This window comes from Drosophila suzukii, chromosome 2R (genome assembly GCF_043229965.1).
Source record: "Drosophila suzukii chromosome 2R, CBGP_Dsuzu_IsoJpt1.0, whole genome shotgun sequence".
Taxonomy (NCBI): domain Eukaryota; kingdom Metazoa; phylum Arthropoda; class Insecta; order Diptera; family Drosophilidae; genus Drosophila; species Drosophila suzukii.
Window position 1 is genome coordinate 19093645 of NC_092081.1, and position 19883 is coordinate 19113527.

A 19883-nucleotide genomic window follows, 5' to 3' on the forward strand; every position below is an offset into this window, starting at 1 on the left:
AGTTTTTAGCTGTCTCAAGTGGGATTTTAGATTTTACGTTTCTTTATCAGTTTTCACTAAATTACTGTTATTTGGAAGGGGCTTGTCATTGTGGGGGTTTCGATTTTTCACTATGCAAACGTTTCATTCGGGAAATACTATGGTTAGAGTATTCAATTTTATGGAGACTTTTTGTTTTGCTTGCTAGCTGTGTGGCTTTCCATTAAATTAGTCTATGTTTTCATTTAATTAAATTAAATTTGACTTGACGCTATGAATTTCGTTTATATTAATTGGTTTTCATTATTCGCCTTTGTTCGGTTTTTCTGTGCATGCTTGCATGATATCAAATACAACACATTTTAACGCTTCCTTTGTTTTTATATATTTTTTGTCACTTTTGTCCTGGCACACAATTATGTAATTTCATTTGGCCTAAAAAGAATTTCGTGTTTCCAATTTGGTTTCGGTTTTTAAAAATCTCTTCTTTTTTTTACATATTTTAAATAGTTTTTTCTTTGGTTTTTGTAAAAAATAATTGCTAGCGTACGCTGCAGCGGAGTTTTTTTTTGTTTTTTGCTTGTTGGTTTTCGATTTTCGTTTTTGTTTGTGTGGCAGCGGCTAATCAATTACAAAAATTATTGTATAATTCGTGCTAATTGGTTATTGATTCGGATTTGGATTTGAATTTGAATTTGAATTTGTATCGATTGTGTGAAAGTGTGTGTTTGTGTGGATCGCATGAGATGGTGTCGCTGCGATGTGTCTACTGCAAAGTACGATGGTTTAGATCTGGTGCTATGACTTTTACCCACTTTACGTACACAATTCAACTAGTTTCGCTATGCACAAGGGAAATCGCCTGGGAAATCCTGGAACGAATCTGAATCTGGAGTTAAGATCCTCGTTTTCCGGTGCCTAAAATTTATTTCGTACATACGCTAATGCTGGGGATCGGATCGGATTTGGTTTCTGGGATCGATTTGCCAACGATTTTGCGAACCAAAACCAAACAAACCGATGCCGATGCCCCGGCCTACTCCAGTGTCCTTCTCTATTTATTGTTTACATTTAAATAAATTAACATTTAATTTATTATTATTTAGGCATCTATTCATGTTAACTATATTATATATATCAAAAAGTTTTACAAAAGTACACAATAATTCATAACAATTTGCATTCTATATGCGCGCAATTTGTGCCAGCGGCTGACTCTGCTCTGTTCCTTTGCTGTTTTGTTTCTGTTTCCGTTACCATTTCCGTTTCCGCTTCCGTTCCGCCATTGAAATGTTTGATAACGGTGTCGTTCCGCCTTTCTCCTACTTTCACGCTCCTTGTTGTTTTGTTTGCTTAGAAAAGGTTACGCATTCGCCCCAATAAGTGAAAAGTTTGGCCACCTCATATACTCATATACATTTGTTATATATGTTACGGAAAGAGTTTCGCATATGACCGCAATTAGGGGAAACTTTGGTTGGGAATCATAAGAGCGAGAAGTGGAAGATATACTTGTATGGATCGTTTTTGTTGATAGGACTGTGCAGATGGAGACGAGGCGAATTGCTCATACGTAATCTGTATTTACAAAGATCTATTGATATATGGGGGGGGGGGGGCTAATCGGAGAGAAATGGAGGGTTCGTAATGAAGGCTCGTTAAATTGTTTACGTTACTACTACGACATCTAACAAAATCCATACCGCCCTGCTATCCTGCTATCCTATCTCCTCCTAAAGTAATTTCGTCAGTTTTTGGTAATGCAAATTTGTTGTGGAAATACATGCTGGAAACATTCCGATTTAGCAACGGAAGAGCATTCCTAATAGACTTAAATCCTGGTAACTCCGACACTGCCTGCAGTGGGTTAAACCGTTCGATAATAGACCTCAGAGAAGAAGATCGAAAAAAACACCTTTCCGGAAACATAGGAGGGGTTGTCAAAGAAGTGGAGTGACAGGTGGTGATCGGAAGTGATTGGGTGGTGGGGAAACTTACTGTAACTGAACCGTTAGGAGTGCTCAAAGAAGGTGTCTTCCTATATCTGTGAGAGTGTGGGCGAGTGTGCTCTATCAGAGGGTTCTCTCAAATTGTTTAGTTCTTACTTTAATAGTTAATTAGTTAATACCAAATACGACTAATTATTTCAATATTTCTTAATTATTTACGTGTTTTGTTTTCGCCGTTAGGGGTTCGGGGTTTCTCGTTTGGTTTTCGGTTTTCGGTTTTTGTTATTTGTTCTTTTGTTTTCTCATAGTTTTTCATTTTTTGCTGCAAGTTATGTACGATAAGTTGTTAAGACAATATATATTATATAAATATATATATTTCATATATATAATTAATATATATATACGCTACATAGAGTTCACTTTATTACAAAAAGTATTATTATTCATTGTTAGTATTTATATAGTAGGTATATTGTTGTTGTTTCTGTTTCTGTTTCGGTTTCTGACCACGCCTCTCTATCTTATTTAGCGGCTTACGTTGCACATGTTTGACTATATCTATCGTTCATATATGCATACTCAAATGTATGACCTATGTGGCGCATGGTTCTATATGCTGGTAATGCTTCCGTTTCCGTTTCTGTTTTTTACCCGATTCAGAATGCAGATTCGCTATGTCGGTCGATGAATCTTAAAGATACGTTTTTACTGTGCGCTTTACATACTCTTCTCTTTTTCATTTTGGCTCTTTTGTTTTTTTCTGGGATTATACAAATGTTTACGTTTCCACTCTTATTCTTTTTTTAAACTAAATAAAGACGTTTTTAGACACTTTTGCGGCTTCTTTTGGTTTTCCATTCCCGTTAATTGTTTTAATTGTTAATTAAATCGCTTCCACCTTGACTATGGTATATATAGCATATATATACCGCTTTAAACTAATTTAAGTAAAGTTCACGTTTCGCTTTTTCTTTGAAAGGTGGTTGATACGCGGCCTATACGATGTTTTCCGACTGAAATGGTGTCTTAATTTTCCGCCCTTTTACTTTCTCTAATCGCCGTTGCCGTCTTCAAATTGTTAGTCTAGTAAATTTGGATTTTTCTTTTCGTCTTTTTTGGTTTTTATAGCTAACCTAAACTTTTCGTATTTTTGTTCGCCAGTAATTAAATTAATAACTATTTATATTTTCCGTCGGTATCCCCTTTTATATTTTAGTTGTATGCGTTTTGTTAAATGTTCTTCTTTTTTTTTTGTTTCCTTTTATACTTCCGTTATCGTTTATCTAAAAAACCTATTCTTGTGGCAGTTGCTTTTTGTTTAATTAAATATTCATATTCTTTGTTCTAGTTGTAATAAAATATGCTATTTTGGTTTTGTTTCAATAGAGATTTATAATTAATTCATGCTTGTTTTTATTTCGTTTGAAAGAGGACCATAAATATTTAAGTGGTTTCTGTTTTCCGTTTCGTTTAATTCGTAATCCATGGATCTGGTGTGTGTAATGTTGTGTTGTGTTCTGTGTGTCTCTTGTTTTGACCATTGCCACATCTATAATGCATCGATTCTGATTTAGCTATTATTAGTATTTGGTATATCGCCTGTCCACTAGGGGAGTCGTCATGGAAGTCCTTCCGAATGCCTTCCGTATCCCTTCTCTATCCCTTCCTTATCCTTCGCAGGCACTATAAGGCGCCGCTGCTGAGGCAGCGCCACCATCTCCGCCACCAATCGTTGATGTTGTAGTTGTAGTAGTAGAAGTAGCGATAGTTCCTAGTCCTAATGCACCCAGCCCCCACTGGACTCCACTGGAGTCCGCTGGCGGAGTCCTTAAAGCTAGTGGAGCCACTCCGACTGGGCCTGGACTGAGTTTTGAACTTACTCCGGCTACTAAAGTATCGCACTTTGCTGCAGGTCAGCCGGTAAGTATGCCAGGAGGTGGGCCACAGCCAGGATCTGGAGGGCACTGGCTGGCTATCCTGTGGTGCCTCCTTCCTTTTCCTGGCAGCCGTCGTCCTGGGAGTCCGCCTGCTCTTGACCAACTCCTGCTCGTGGCAGCTGGCCTCGCAGGCCACCGCCTGACGACTGCGACCCCGGTGGCCACCACATCCGCCACATCCTCCTCCTCCGCCGCCGCTCCACTGGCAGCTCCACCTCTGGCGGGCCGCTCCACAGCTGCTGAGCAGGCCGAGCAGGGCGCTCAGCCAGACCAGCAGCTGCGTGGGCGCCTTGGCCACCGATCCGTCCGTCCCAGAAGCGTAGTACGGAATGGTGCAGCGCGTGGTCGCCGGGGGCACGACGGCACAGTCGCCGGAGAGGGAGGCCTTCGGCATCTCGCCCTCCTCGTCGTAGTAGAAGATCCCCTCGTGGCGGGCATAGTACGGCAGGCGTTCGAGCAGCGTCTCCACGGCATCCGGATCGCCACCAGAGTGAGTCACGTTCCGCAGGGCCAGAGCCACGCTCTTGGCCCGGGCATGCTCGCCGGGATGGGAGCTCAGCGAGAGCGTGATGTTGTGCACCCGGCGAGTGGAGGAGTTCCCCTGGGCAGAGACCTCCTCCTCCTGCGTCCTCGGCTGGCTGAACTCCTGGCAGACGGTGCAGATCCCCGAGGCAGGTCCGTTGCAGTAGCTGTAGCAGCAATCGTTGGGCCCGTAGCTCGACTTCTCCAGCTGCGCCCCTGTCTCGGGTATGTTTTGATCTGAAGGGGATTCGGTTATATGAGATCTTCTATATATGATATGATAAAGAGAACACTCACCTAGGCAGAGAAATGTCGGCTCGCCGGCATATTGGGTGGGCAGCGCGGGGGCGCGATCGGCGGGCAGCAGGTAGGGGCACTTTTGTTCCACGGTTTGGCAGACGCTCAGACACGGCCGGATTCGGCGGCGCTTACGGAACTCTGTCTTGCGTGTTGATCTATGGGATAGAAAATGGTGTAGGAATTAATAGGGTGCTATAGATAGCCATGACTTTAGGCTATTCATAATCATTTTGTAAAAATCCTTAACGCTTAATATCGTTTAATTCCATTAATACGATATTATGGATAACCATGAGTTAAGACTAGTCTTATTCATTTTGTAAAATCACAAAAACATTTTATAGTCTGCATTATAATAAGAATTCCAAATGGTTATCGTTACAAAATGATTGCGAATAAAGGAAATGTTAATCTATAGGGTGGAAAAAGGTAAAGTCATTAATACCCATTTCATAGATAACTATGAGTTAGTGCTAATCATATATTTCTGGGGTGCTTATTTCAATGGTTATAAAAAGTCAAATTGTATGTTGTAATAGTTATAAAGGAAGTGGAACTCTTGAAAAAACATAGGTACCTACTAAAATTCTTATTTCTTGAATGTTATCTTAGCAATTAATGGTTGCCGCTCTTATGATTTCCAAAATTTGATTGTTTAATAATCTTTTAAAAAATTGTTTTATAAGGTGTCTAATTTAGCAAGCACTGGAACATAGTGGAATGCTCTAAATGTAATATTATTATTATTTTATTAACACTGGCACATATTTATTTGTGTTATAAAATGGGTTCTTTCTTTTTGTTTGTTTTATATACTAACAAAGACCATCTAACTAAGTAGTTGTAGCTCAGATATAAATATAGCTATAGCTCAACCATCTTACTTACCTCTTCTGTAGTTTTGATATCACTGGATCCGTGGCTCTGGGATCCGAATTATTGGCAGTCGATATGAAATTATTGGATTGTTGTTCGGCCTCAGCCTGCGTATCCCTGTCCGTCTCCCTGTTCCTGTTTCTGTCCCTGTTCCTCTCCCTTTTCCGATCCCTGTCCGCATCCTCGGCGTCCGTATCGGATGCTGGTCCTGCTCCTGGCTCGTCATGTGGCAGGACCTCCACTTCTGCTCCAGGCCGTGGCTTAGACAGGCCAACAACATCGAAGAATGTCTGGGCCAGGTCCCGGCCAATCGCCTCCTCCACGCTGCGGTCAATGTCCTTGCTGGCTTTCGAGTTCAACTTCGCATTCGCATTCGCGTTGGAGTTTGGGTTCTCGTTCGCCTTCGCAGTCGAGCTCTTGTCATGCTTCTGATTAATCTGACGCTCGTTCATGTTATTGCCGTTATTTGATTTATTGTTATTGCTGATTAATTTCAGAGATTTATGCTTGATTCCGTCCGCCGCCTCTGCACTCCTCGCCGAGCGTTTGCTCTTGCCCTGACCTCCCTGACCTCCCTGGCCATCGTCCTTTGGCTTCGGCGACACGTCCTTTGGCTCGGCGAAATATGGCACTAGTGTACTGCAGACCCAGCGACGATATGCTTCCTGCAAAACAAAGCGAACGAAAAGGCTCATCAATTATACAGGTCCCTGGGCCACATTTAAATTATTCCTATCGAAATGGGTTCGCTTTTGTGCTGTGAAACTTTAATTTATATTATTGAATTAAGGCTCAATTAGGGTGCTGTCATATATGTATATTGTCTGAATTCATAAGAGATGATAAGCTTTATATGATATTAAGGAATCTGTATTGATTTCAGTTGGCTTATTACGTCCAATTTCCGTTTATTATTATTGGAAAATGTATACCAAGCCAATGCAAGAACAAAACAATGCAACAATTTCAAATATGGAATTTAAATCCCTTTGAGCTACTGAAAAAATTCCAATCGATTGGAATTTGTAACTTCTGGACCCATTTATGCAAAGGAAGCTGATGCAAAATTGTGAAATTTGACCAAAAATTGTATTTTGTGGAAAAAAAATGCCAGAAAAATATGAATATCCTTTGGTTAAGGGCATTAGCTGTCGAAAACAGTTCGTCAGATTTTATTTTTCCTGATATCCGTATTTTTATAAAAATCTGCTGAATCAATTTCATACCCACTGTTATAAAAGTGCACACAAAGCTCTGTGTATTTATACTCTGCGTTTATATAAACAGTTATGGAAATTTCACCATTCAGCACTACACAAATTCAACTTCGAATGGTTGAATACGCCATGGAATGCACACTCCACATATTAATTTTGAATCCATCCCAGCACCCATCTATCTATCTATCTGTCCATACACTTTCCCCAACATTTCCCTCCGCTTGCCAACGACAGCTTTTTTCATTTGGCAGCCAATTTGTTGGAAGGTAGGGAAAATATTTTTGCTTATTCTTTGCTGCTGTTGATTTTTGCTGTTTGCTATTTGTTGCCGGTGCGCTCTCTTGTTGTGATTTTCTATTCTGTCAGAACTATTGCAGTAGTTTTTTCGGAATTTTTGCACCCCCAACCCCATAACTGTTGGTCAAAGGCAAATACCAAACAAACAACTCTTCGCAGGCCTGCAGAGAAATTTGGTTCAGGTGAAATTTTTGCTATTTGCCAACATTTCTGTGGCTATCAATGTGTCTGCACAGCCATTACATTTGCCTGCAAGGACGACCCGGCCAGAGGTAGAGGAATTTTAGTTTTCATTGCTCTGCAGTGGAATAAAAGTCATTGGGATTTTTGTTTATGCATATATACACATTTATAGGGAAGATGCTAAATGGTGATGCAGACTGGTGGACAGGCAAAGGAGCAGAAAATCTGCTCAATATTTATCCACACATTCCTGATTGCCCCGGGTTAAAGTGCAGCCAAAGTGCATTGATTGTCTAAATCAATTATCGAATTCGAATTCGTATGCGCCCGGGACAAAGCACTTCTGGGCAAAGGCCGTATGCAAACGAAGCAGAGCATAGAACTAATTGAATTAACATCCATCCCCCCTAATTTTGGGCTCTAATATTACCCACCACCCATGATAACCGCAAAAGCGTGCACCGCATTCATAAATCACGTATACGCACTGCTGCCCTGCGGCCAACTGCAGCTGGCAAGGCTAATTGTTTGTGTTTGCCGCCGCTGTCACTGCGGGCCATGGTGTTTGCGGCCAGAAAAACCTAAAATTATACCACCGCAGCAGCATGTGGCATTATCTGAGGTGGCCAGACTGTGTTTTAAGCGCCGAAAACCACTTATTTTCTTCTAAATCGGGAAAAGGAGTTAAATGTTTAATCGTCCGCGGTAGAACGTTACCACCAATCATGTGGAATTGCCAAAACAGTGGTGAGTAGTTCATGAAGAACTACACTCATTTGGTTTTGGCCATGAAAGACAACGACCCCATAAACTCAGCGAGTGTCTGATATTAAACCACAAATGCTCGTTGGCAAATAAATATATACCCACGAGTGTGTACACTGCGAAAATGGGGGTGGAAAATGTTATTATTATCCTTGTCTTTCTAAAATACATTCGTAAAGCCATTGGATTGGTTAGGATTGTAAATATAACTACGTTTTTGTTTGCTTCTAAGTATAATATACTATTCATGTATAACTAAAAACCATTTGCTTAACTTAATGACCATTGTATCTACAATTTTTAAAGTAATGCTAACGTGAGTCTGTGCTTTAAATAGAAATGATTATATGAGAAAACAAGTTCTGTGGCAAGAAAAAAACATATTCAAGTGCACAGCATAAGTTCATTAATTTAATTTTCCCTGTGCACCTATATAAAGATATAAGGACTGCTGTTGCCATGGTAACTTTGGGGTCTTTTGGCCTGCGTAGGCGGGTTCGTCATCACATCCTCGCCAGCCCCCGCTTGCTAAATTATTATTTAATTACAAAAAAGTATTTCCCATTAATAGGACACCGTCGTGTAGTGTTCTCCGCCGCGAAACCGTCGTGGCAGCCAAGCCGTGTGGCACGTGGAGGATAACTTGAGCCCGACCTGTCCCATCTGCTCTAATACATATATGCCATATATGCCGCATATGCGCCTCTGCACTCTGCACTAAATGAATTCCGACGCCAAAATAAAAAGTCTCAAAGGGCGAACTCAATTAGAGGGTGCACGGGTACAGGTGCAAAGTTAATTGGAGATGGGGCAACTTTCGCACGGAGCTGGGCTGCAAAAATCAATCCGAGCTGAAGAAGTGGATTTAAACTCATGCCCGGCAGCTACACGGAATCCATTTAAGCTTGCCTTCATTTAAATGCGGGGCGCAAAAGTCATTCCGCACGCAAAATCCCGATTTTCGTCCTTTTCGGCCATTACGCCGACATGACACCATCAGCATCAGCATCAGCATGGGCGTGCAGCCTGCAGCAGAAAAGGGGGTCGGATGGCGAAAGGACGCAGGACGCAGGACACACATGCGGGCAGTAAATAAGCCGGAGTTATGCCTGCCCATCGATGTGTGACCTTCGCGCCTCGTCCTTCGCCTCCTGTCACCCAGATTGGCCGGATGGAAATGGGCGTACAGCTCATACACTCAGAAAAAAAATCATGCTAAATTCTGACAATGATTTAGGATATTTCGTCTAGGTCTTGTGATTGTCACAAAAATGGTTTCTTAAGAAAAACACATTTTTGTCCACAAACCTTTATTCATTTTTCAATTATTTAGAGTTAGTTTTAACAAAAAGTGAGTATAGTTAAATAATGAAACAAAGCAACGATTAAGCTTAAGAATATTTGAGAATAACAAAAAAATTGCTTTTAATTTAATCATAATTAAGTTTTGGTTCAAGAACATGTTCTTAGATAAATGATGGTTTAAGAGTAAAACGTTCTTGAAATAAAAATATTAACCCATTCTGGGCTTGACTCCCCTTCAAGCCTTTGGTCCCTGTTTCTTTTTCTGAGTGTAGAGTATTGCACACAGGATGTGGAATTGTGGCTTAAAATTTTGGAAACCCAATACGCGATAATGAGTCGCAGTTGTGTGCGTATCCGGATCCGATGAGCAGGGCTTAATTGGAAATTCAGATTAGGCGATGAAATTCTAATTTCGCATATATATTTACCCAGTTTAGCCACAGTTTGCCGATTTTACAGCCAGCTATACCATATCAATGGAAATAACGTTTATGGTTGCCCCCCAAAAAAAGAAAATATTGCAACTTCTTCGCTCCCTCGTAAACATTAATGGCCAGGCTAAGGGTTAAGGGGCAGGGGTCATGGCACCATGGAAACCATAGAAAGGCGACAACAAAGGCGGCAGCAACCTTTGCCACTGACCATCAGTCAGTCAATGACCGTTTCATATGGCAAATAATTGAATTTTTGTTCGTTCGTTCGTCTTTTTCAAAAAGAAAGAGGGCAAGAAATTCTTTTTATATTTGCCAAACGGAGCAGACATTGCGTGTGGGTTGATTTACGAGTTTTCAAATGGCTACCATTGCCGTAGTCGGGTTTTACTAGCATAATTTCATAAGCCGTTGAACCAAAGAAATAACGCAAACATTGCCCAGGCGTATGAGTAATAAAAAAATATAATAAATATATAAATAAACCACAGGGCGCAACCCAAACAACATGGCGAAAATTATCCCAGTTTTTATTGTGGCTTTGGCTGAGTAAATAGCTTATTTGTTTATCGATTAAAAGTTATCTCTCATTTGCAGATTAAAAAAAAATGTTTTCAAGCTTTATAATCACAATGATTATTTTTCTTAGCATATATTAATTTAAGCACCCTACTTCCCTTAAAAAAACATACCATTTAAATTGATTTTTTATTCACCAACTAAATACTTTGCTTTTACGATTAAAAGAAAACTATTTTCCATGTTAGCTTATCGATTTATTTTTGTTTCGATTAAAGGCAACTTGTTATTTGCTTTGGTCAACAGAGCTTAATTATGGTCGTTGAAAAAACAAGAACTATTGAATGAAGGAAACCTCTTTACGATGACCAGTAAAATGGGAACAGAGCAAGAACAACTTTGTTTGCCCTTGCATATTGTTTGCGTTATCGATTCCCCACCACTCGCCCCAAGTCAATTCACAATTCGATTGGCGATTGGCAAATGGCGATTGCCGATTGCCGATTGGCCCGGCTGAGTGTATCAAAGTTTATGCTCCTGCATTGGCCTTCAAATTCATTCGCAAACTGGCTGAGACATAAATATTTTATGGCTTTCTAAGCGCACTCCTTCCGACCGAAAACTAGCACTATGTGGTGTGGGCGAAAAGTCCCAACTTCAGCATGAATTTAATACACTTTCATGTGGGTTCTGGCCAACTGGCCAACTGGCCAACTGGCCAACTGGCTGTTGTGGTCGAGATCCTGGTCCTGGTCAGTGTGTTATGGAAACGTGACTGAATTTGGCAAAGATTTGCGCAGCACACAAAATGCTTTGGCCAGAGGACTATGTAATGTAATTGATATGGCGCACATATATAGTATACTATACTATATATGTATATTTCGGGGGACCTTCACACATAGAGTGAAAGTACAGCTGCTAGGCCCGACTCGTATGTATGCAAATAAGTTATGATTTGATTTGTACCATTGCAGTAGATTTATGAGTAGTAAGAGCCGGGCATTACAGCCTGCTCGGCCCTCTTTTTTGGCCCTCGGAACGGTTCGCTTGGGTTCGGGCCCCAGTCCGTTTGCCATTGCCATGTTGTTGCCAATTTGCATAATGGCTCACGAAATGGTATATATGTGTGTGTATTTTGGCCTGGCCCACATAAGCGTGCTACACATTCTTACATGTGCAAAATTTAAAACACATTTATTAAAATTCACTCCATAAATAACAATCAACGATGATTTCTACAGCCATTAAATGCAAATTCGAATTTCGCCTGGTTATTGTTTCTGCAGAGTAAATACTTCAATTATGTCAAGTAACAATAATAACAATTCGAAGGGAATTTATTGTGATGGGGAGTGCAATTGGAAGCTTTGTGGTTGGAAAAAATATGTTGGGTGTATTAAATTGTATTGTGCAGTAGTTACGTTTGTCACGATTGACAAATCGAGAAAGGTTTTTTTGAAGAACGAATTAAATAAATTTTATAAGACCTTTAAATGTACCCTTTTTTTGATGACTTTAGGCATTGCTGAAATAGATACCCTGGTAAACGTAACCCTGCAAAAATGATTTTTAAATATGTCTAAAAGTATGCTACAAAAAATCGATAGCCCAATGAGCAATAACTTTCTTTTGTATTGCATACTTTCCGACACTTTTATAATTGTTTACGCAACGCCCCAATATTCCTGAGAAATACACAAATTATTAGAAGTTTCCAAGAAGTAGCGGCAATATAATTCGTATACATTTCAACAGAAGTAAAATATGGTTTCTCTGGAAAAACTGTGTGGTATTAAAACCAAACTTAGCCAGATATCCTTACAATGGGGCAGTGAAAACCCGCTGAACTATTTACTATGGTTTTGAAAACACAACCATACAAAAACAATATTCCAATGACCAACGGTATTTTTTATTGCATACTTTTCGACACCTTTACAGGTGTTTACACAACGCCCCAGTATTCCTAGGAAAAATAAAAATTAGAAGTTTCCAAGAAATATAGACAATATAATTGGTATACATTTCAGCAGAAATAAAATATGGCTTCACTGGAACAACTGTGTGGTATTAAAACCAAACAGATATCCTTACAATGGGCTAGTGAAAACCCGCTGAACTATTTCGGCCGGGGGTTTGGGTGTGCATCTGCTTATTTTGTTAACCAGCTCAAAGTGGCCTGGCCACAGTGGCTCCTCGGCCACGCCAACGCACTTGACCAACTGTGGAAATGGTAGTTCTGGTTCTGGGGAAACTGGTGCTGGCAACTATGCAACTGTGGCACGTGTTGTCGCATTGGCTATGGCAATAAGCAGAACACACAGCGTGCTCTGCTCTTAAGTAATGCCTCTGCCGCTGGTCCAAGGATAAACTTTTATTTTCCACCCATTCGGCGAGAGTGAGTGTGTGTGGCTCCCCCTTTCTTTCTTGCCGTGCGGTTTTTGCAGCTTGCAAGGGCCATTATGTGTATCCCCCCCCCCCCCACACACACCTCGGAAAACCCCTTTTAGAAGAAGAACCATCCCCCCTCGTCGTCGTCAGCACTTTCTTTCTGTGTTACTGGTTTCTGTTTCCCTTTCGTTGCCCGGTTCATTGCTTCGTTTGTTTTGTTTGCCACACGGTCACGTGTTACCTACAGAGTGCAGCGCATAAAGCTCGGGTACTCTTGATAGGAACCCCTTCCTCTGTCCCCTGTCCCCTGTCCTCGCTATACCATTATACCATTTCCCCAACCCTACTACGTGCTGCATCCGACAAATACAAAATTTAAAACCGCAAAATCCCATAACAAAATGCCAGAGCTGTTGGCGCTTTAACAAGGCCAACGGACAGCGGACAACGGGGAGGATGAGTGTTTAAAAGGGTGTCGGCCCAAATTATCATGGACATTTTTTGGCACATTTGTTGAAATTCAGCCTCAGTCACTGAGCTTTTCATAATTGTCTGTTGTCAACCCGAAAGTGTTGTTGCTCCTCCTACACCTCCTCCTGCTGCTTTTGGCCACTTATAAATCGCTGGCAGACTCGGCTAATTGGGCAACAAAATGCTGCCATAGTCGAAATTTAATTGCCTGTCATAACTGGCCAACAACATTTGCATTTGCTATTGTAAATATACATTCTTGCATATATACATATATACATTTTTATACCCGGATGCGGATGCGGAATGTGGGTAAATTTTTCAATTAACGTGTTTGCTTTGAGTCCCAAGCTCACTCGCTTTTTGAATCATTTTTTGTCAAACGCGACAAACAGTTGAAATGTCAACCCCTGACCCCCTCTTTTCTCTCGTGTGTTAGTATGTGTGTGTTCCTTTAGAGGGGAAAAGAAATTTGCATATTTAAGTGAAATTTACGTTGTGGCTGATGTGAAATGTTTATGACGGATATGTTGGCCGACAAGTGTTGGAATTTATGTACCCTGCGCTGCATACATGCATAAACATTAAAGCAAACACACACACTAGTCTGTATATTCAAACAGATAATGTGGACACTTAAAGGGGTTATAATATATATTATATAGGATATGGCGGAGGGATTTCCATTTCGCAGGGCTCTCTAATTAGCATTTTGTGCTCCCTTTAACGAGCCAGTCGAGTTGTCCACCGGAGTACGGGCAAACACATTAGTTGGCACTTAATTAGATCGGATGTCCCCGGAAAGATGGTTTCATTGGACCAATTAAGAAACTAGGGATTTAATATGTGCCGAAAAACAAACGATTTATTTTAAAACAGTTGAAAAAAGGAAGGTTATAGCATTTACACCTCGGCAAACATAACAAAGATGAGCAACGTGCCAATAAGGTGATTGGAAATCCTTAAAATGAGCCAAAAAGTATGCAATTTGTATTTTATTCTGGAAATTAAGACTAGTAGCAAGCTACTCAGGGTATTTAGTCAGTCTTATTACTCTGAAGAAATAACCAGAAATTACAGAGCTAGGAAAATTCGGTTTCTTGACTTTTCTTTAAAAACAGGAACGTTATAACTTTTACAGCTCTGCAAATATAACATAGTGAAAATATGGTGATTTGAAATCTTATAAAATGAGCCAAAAAGTATGCAATTATATATTTTCTTCTGAATATTCCGACTAGTAGCAAGCTATTCAGGGTAATTAATTATTATTATTATTGTAAATTTATAACCAGAAATCACAGAGCTAGGATAAATTGGTTTCTTTACTTTTCGGTAAAAAAATATTTCTTGATTTTGGGTGAAGGTAGGAAATATTGCTGATTTAAAATCTTATCAGATAAGCCAAAAAGTATGCGCATATATATATTATTCAAGAAATTCAGAGTAGTAGCAAGCTTATTTGGTTATATTTATTATTGTAAAGGAATACAAAGTACAGAGTTAGGATAATGAGGTATCTTTAACTTTTCTTTTAAAAAGTATCTTGATTTTGGGACCGAATGAGAATAGAATATATTCAATAGGTATTATGTAACATATGATTTTTCTGTCTCTGCATCTGCTTTAAGCTTTCCATGGAGCTGCACTTTCCAACCGCCTTATTTCGCGTAAATGCAATGTTTAGTTTATTTTGCAGCTTCCGTCCGGTTGAGTCAGTCAGCCGTTGAGGGCGCTGATAGAAACCCGTAGGATGGGTTGCCCCGCCTGTTTGTCTATGCACTTCCTATCGTCTATCGTCGGCCATTGTGCCCCCGTCTGTGGCGCCCCCCTTGTGCCTCCGCCCCTGGGCCACTGCCACTGATTTGACAATTCAAATACAATGGATACGGATGCCAGTGGCGCACACAAGTAAATAATGCGCAAGCCGGGCTCAATGCTCAATGCTCAATGTGTTGGGCGAAGTCAGTCGATTTCGCAAAACGAGTGTGAGTGAGTGTGTGTGAGCCACGTCTGCAACATTTCATCGAGAAGAATGCAGAATTCCGAATGCAGCCATGCCAATGGGCTAAAAAGACATTCAGTCGGGCTGGGTATGTTCCATATTTCAGATATGCAGCATGCGCAATTCCTTGAAAGCCGCTTAACTGACGGCAAATATGAATTGAAAGTTTAATTAAAAATAAGACGCGGAAATTCCCATCAAACCATGTCGGACCCAATAAATCACACATATGTAAATAAGCGAGAGGATGGGCGCCCATTATATGGATACTTTATGGAGGTGTTCAGTGGATATTCACGGGAATCTCAGCCAAACAACACTCAAGGATTGAAAGAACTTAAGTTGCTTCATCTTTCGAGTAATCAAAAAACGAGCTCAGCAAGGTATGGCATTCCTTGTTCTGAGATTTAATGTGGGAAATAAGGACTAGAACTTTAGACTAAAATACCCCTTATTTTAGGGGGTTTTCAGACGTAACTCGGTCAAAACAAGGCGCACAGCAAAAAGACCTACTGTTTCAAGCAGCTAACAACATAAGCTAACGATCCCCATCCCTTTCCTGAAAAACATTTTTTGATCAAATTTGTCATTTTTCTTAAGGGGTTACTCATGGTTTTTTGAAAAAAATTCCCAAAAATAAAAAATTCTAGATTTGAATGCCAATCGATTATAAATCAAATTACGAGCTTGACAAGGTATGACATTCCATATTCTGACCTTATTTCTAGTTTTCTCGGCGATAATACTACGTTTTCAGGGCGGAAAATATGGATTAGGAATCTTCCCTTATAAAATGTTTTCCCCTTTTATATAAGATTGTATTTTGTATACTTTAATACAACATTATGGAATTAAAATTATTTATCGGGTTAGTTAGTAAAGATGAATGATGAAGTTAGTTAAGAAACCTATAATAGTACCTAAAAGTATGCAGTTGTACAACTTGAATTTAATTAATAGGCCACTAAAATTAATAACATAGATGCCTATTAAATATTAACATATATGCAGAAACACTGTCAAGGTTAATCTGTTGGCTAAAACTATAGCCTGTACAGCTATTCATTTAAGACAGAGCTATATTTCGGATAGATTCCAACACAAAGCAATTCCTAGCCGACTAATTTGCTCATTAGGCTTCGGTCGAGGCTGAGTCATTGGCAGCCCATTACGGGCTGTTAAACACCCTCTCCCAGGCAGACACACCACTACTAACTAACACACACTCTCACACACACTCGTGCATGGAGGGTGTGGCATAATTTTGGGAGGCGGCTCACATGCTGAGCGCTAAGAAGAAGCTGGTCCCAAAGTATGAATGACGCTAATGCCTGCTACCAGTCGATGGAGTGGGCTATCCACAAACCTCCATCCAGAATCCCGAGTCCTGGAACTGCTGTCCTGCGAGTGGGCGTTGAGTGGAGTGTGTTGCAGGGTAGCTTAACTTGTCGTAGACGCGTATCTATGACGTCAGCGTGCAGCGAAAACCGCAAATAATTCATCGGCCGTTGTTGGCCTCTTCTCTAGTCTCGTTTTCGGGTTCAATTTTCAGCTTTTCCCGACTGCACAGGGAAAAAATAGCATCAGGTTACTAGACTATATGACAATGTTTGATTTTGATCAATCATTTTGGTATAAAATTGTGATATTATAAGAATTTCAGTATTGTAGTTCAAATTCTCATAATTTCTAAGGGGTTATTCTATTTATTCTATATTCTTTTAAATACCTATTTTAATATTCCAGTTATTCTTTAAAAATCTTTTCTTATAAAGATCGGCAAATCTTCCGAAAGAACTAAAACACTTATTCAAGACTTTTCATTTTACATGTATTAAGGCACGAGTTAATAAAGTTTTCTTTATTTTCTGAGTTCAATTATATTATATTTATACAAACAAATTGTAGATAAGAGTAAAAGGAACGTTATTTTGTAGATTCGATAATAGAAATCATAGTAGTGATTTTAAAACTAACATCTGAAGTATCTGTTATTGTCAGCCCCTAAAAGAAAAACTTGGATATTTAATTTGGTTGACTAGAAAATCTGTGAAATCTTAGGACACAAAATAAAATCAGAATAGGCCTCATATCAACTTACACCTTTTTTTCTCGGTGCATCTGTTTAGAAAGAGCGAGGTGACAGACAGTGCGGGTGAGACAGAAACAGAAACAGAGAGCTAGCGTAAATTTAAATAAATGCTTTGAAGCACACTAAAAGCGATTTATCTTTGTCGATTGTGGATTACGAACATGCCCCGCCCCGCCCCAAACCTCCGCCCCCCCGCCACCAATCGCCACAACCCCTGGAAAGAGGGAAAAAAAACATTTTTCATATTGTGTCAGCAAGGAGTCTCTGTGCGTGTGTGTGTGTGTGTGTGTTGTCCCTATTTGCGAGTGTGTTTGTGAGTGGGATTGTGCGTCTGTTTGCACAAAGACTTGTCAGTCAACGTGGGAGCAGCTCACCCGAAGCTGGAGGGGATTCGCAGGGGGGAGGGGGTTTTGGGAGAGAGGAGGAGGATGTTTGGGGGGGGGGGGATTCGGCAGGACCCCAAGGAGCAGCTGCTGCCCTTGCTACCCTTTTGTCTGTCCTGCGGTCCGCCTGTCTGTGTCCTGCTCATCAGGCTTCGTTTTATTGATTAATCGTTTGCTGCTGCTTGATGTACCAACCCCCCCCCCCCCAACTTGCTCCTTCTTCTTCCTCTTCCGTTGGTCACATTAGCGCTCCTTCTGCTTCTTCTTTCTCCCCGAATTGGCCAATTTTGCGCTGCATTGCGCCATTCATTTGCCGAAGAGGAGATCCCTTAACCGAAACGAAACTTTTCCCCCAGAACTCAGCCTACATGGCGTATACGCAATAATTCAGAGGACCAAAAAACGAAAGTTGCTCCTGGTTTTCAAGGGGGTTCTCTGGAGCTAATCAGGGGAGAAAGTTTTATATGGCCTGGATATGCGGGAATGTGAAGTGGGGAATGTGACCCAAATGACGTTTGCTGGGTAAGCGGAGAAAGCATCAATTGTAGCCATTATCAAGACTTTCTTATCTGTACCCCATTGGAATTGGTATACAATTTGAAGTTAAGAACTTTAGCTAAACCCCTTTTATAAAAAAAAAAACGAAACTAGTATGATTAAAACCTACAAAACGTCATATTTCTAATTATAATACCTAACAAATTGTATTCCAAAGCCACATATTATTTCATCTAAAGTCTAGATCTGATGGTATACCAAACCTACAAAACGACATATTTCTAGTTATAATACCTAACAAATTTTATTCCAAAGCCATATATTATTACATCTAAAACCTAGATCTGATGGTATACCAACTTTCCAGCATTTATCCATATTAGGAATGACTTTCCTCGAAATCTAAATCAACCAAAAATGAGGTGGCCAGATAGTACCCATTAAAAAGGTCCAAAACCTATTTAAAAGATATTTATTTGACTTTCTGGCCAACTTCTTCCCAGAATATTTATAGAACCCAGCAGGGAGATCCCATCTTGCCCAGGAATCTCGGCTAAATCAACTTTTTCCCTAATCCACCGTGCACCGCAAAGTGAAATCTATCAATCTGGAGTCCTGGGCCAGCTGCTTCCAGTGCTACAACCTCCACTTTCACCCTGGGCAGGATTATAATCTGGAAGATGCGGCGCCCACGCAGAACTCGATAAATTGCTAGATTGCACAAAGTGGCAAGCTGCGAAGGAGGCGGCCAGGACGAGGACGAGGATAACCAGGATAACCGGCAGGAGGAAAGCCAAGCCAAATGCCAATGCAAAAAAAAGGTGGAAACAAATGGAGGGGGAAAAAGATTATTGGAACACAGAAAGTTTTTCTCCTGCCTGTCGTCGCACACATGTGTCCAGCCGCAAAGGGGGAGGGGGTGTGTGAAAGAGGGGGGGGGGGGGGGGGGAAAGGACATGAAGGACCTCGAGGTGGGAGGATAAAGAAGTGCAAAGCGGACCTAACAAAACGCGGCTATAGTGTAATTCAGCTCAGTGTTGTCAGCTGTCGCCAGGCGACAACAGCAACAAATCGTTTATGGCCCAAACACCTAAGCAAATATGTGGCAGAAAGAGAGAGAGAAAGAGAGCGTTATCCTGCGGCAGGATATGCATGTGTCTCTGTGTGTGTGTGGGCGAAGGCGGCTGTGTGTGATTGGCGTACATAAGTGAGAATGCGTGTAAAGTGTTTGTAATCAATCATTTATGAAATTACGCTACTTCCGCTTTTGACAATTTTCTTTCGCCGACAAAGGATCCCGCTATAGAAAACCAATCCCTATGCCATCACCATCACCCATAAGCTCCTTCGATGACGTAAGGTTATGTGATATGTGTCTATATGTAAAATGCAAATTTACACACTGCCACCAAGTATATGAAACAAAAATGATGGCGGTGATGGCGGGGAAGAATAACGAAAATCCTACACATCAAATCGAAATCGAAATCTTCGATGGAAATAGATTATGGCCAGCCAACAATGATGATGAACAGCAAATACCGATAAAGGTTTTACGCCCACTCAGCAAGCCAATTTGGAAAATATATACAAATACCCCCACACAGCTTGACTAAACAATTGATTCAATTAATCGGAACCCGCAAGAAGCTTGCACTTTGACTCTATTGTTCTCAGGTGAAGTTTAAGTTTCGGTTCAGAGCTGGCTCAGGAGGTCAATGCTTCATTGTGGCTTTGTGCATAATAGAGTTATC

At 40.7% G+C, this 19883-nt stretch overlaps 1 protein-coding gene across 4 annotated transcripts in view; it reads right to left on the reverse strand.

Annotated features, from left to right (window-relative positions):
- Positions 1–497: 497 nt before the first annotated feature.
- Positions 498–19883, reverse strand: part of Mid1 (calcium-permeable channel component Mid1) — a 40425-nt gene continuing 21039 nt past the window's right edge. For all 4 annotated transcript variants that reach the window (XM_036813220.3, XM_036813219.3, XM_036813223.3 and 1 more), the window contains exons 4-6: positions 5579–6231; positions 4688–4845; positions 498–4627 (exon numbers count right to left, since the gene is read on the reverse strand). In XM_036813220.3, the coding sequence (XP_036669115.2) occupies positions 3615–4627; positions 4688–4845; positions 5579–6231 (1824 nt within the window). In that variant the 3' untranslated portion in view covers positions 498–3614. The remainder of the gene's footprint in view (positions 4628–4687; positions 4846–5578; positions 6232–19883) is intronic.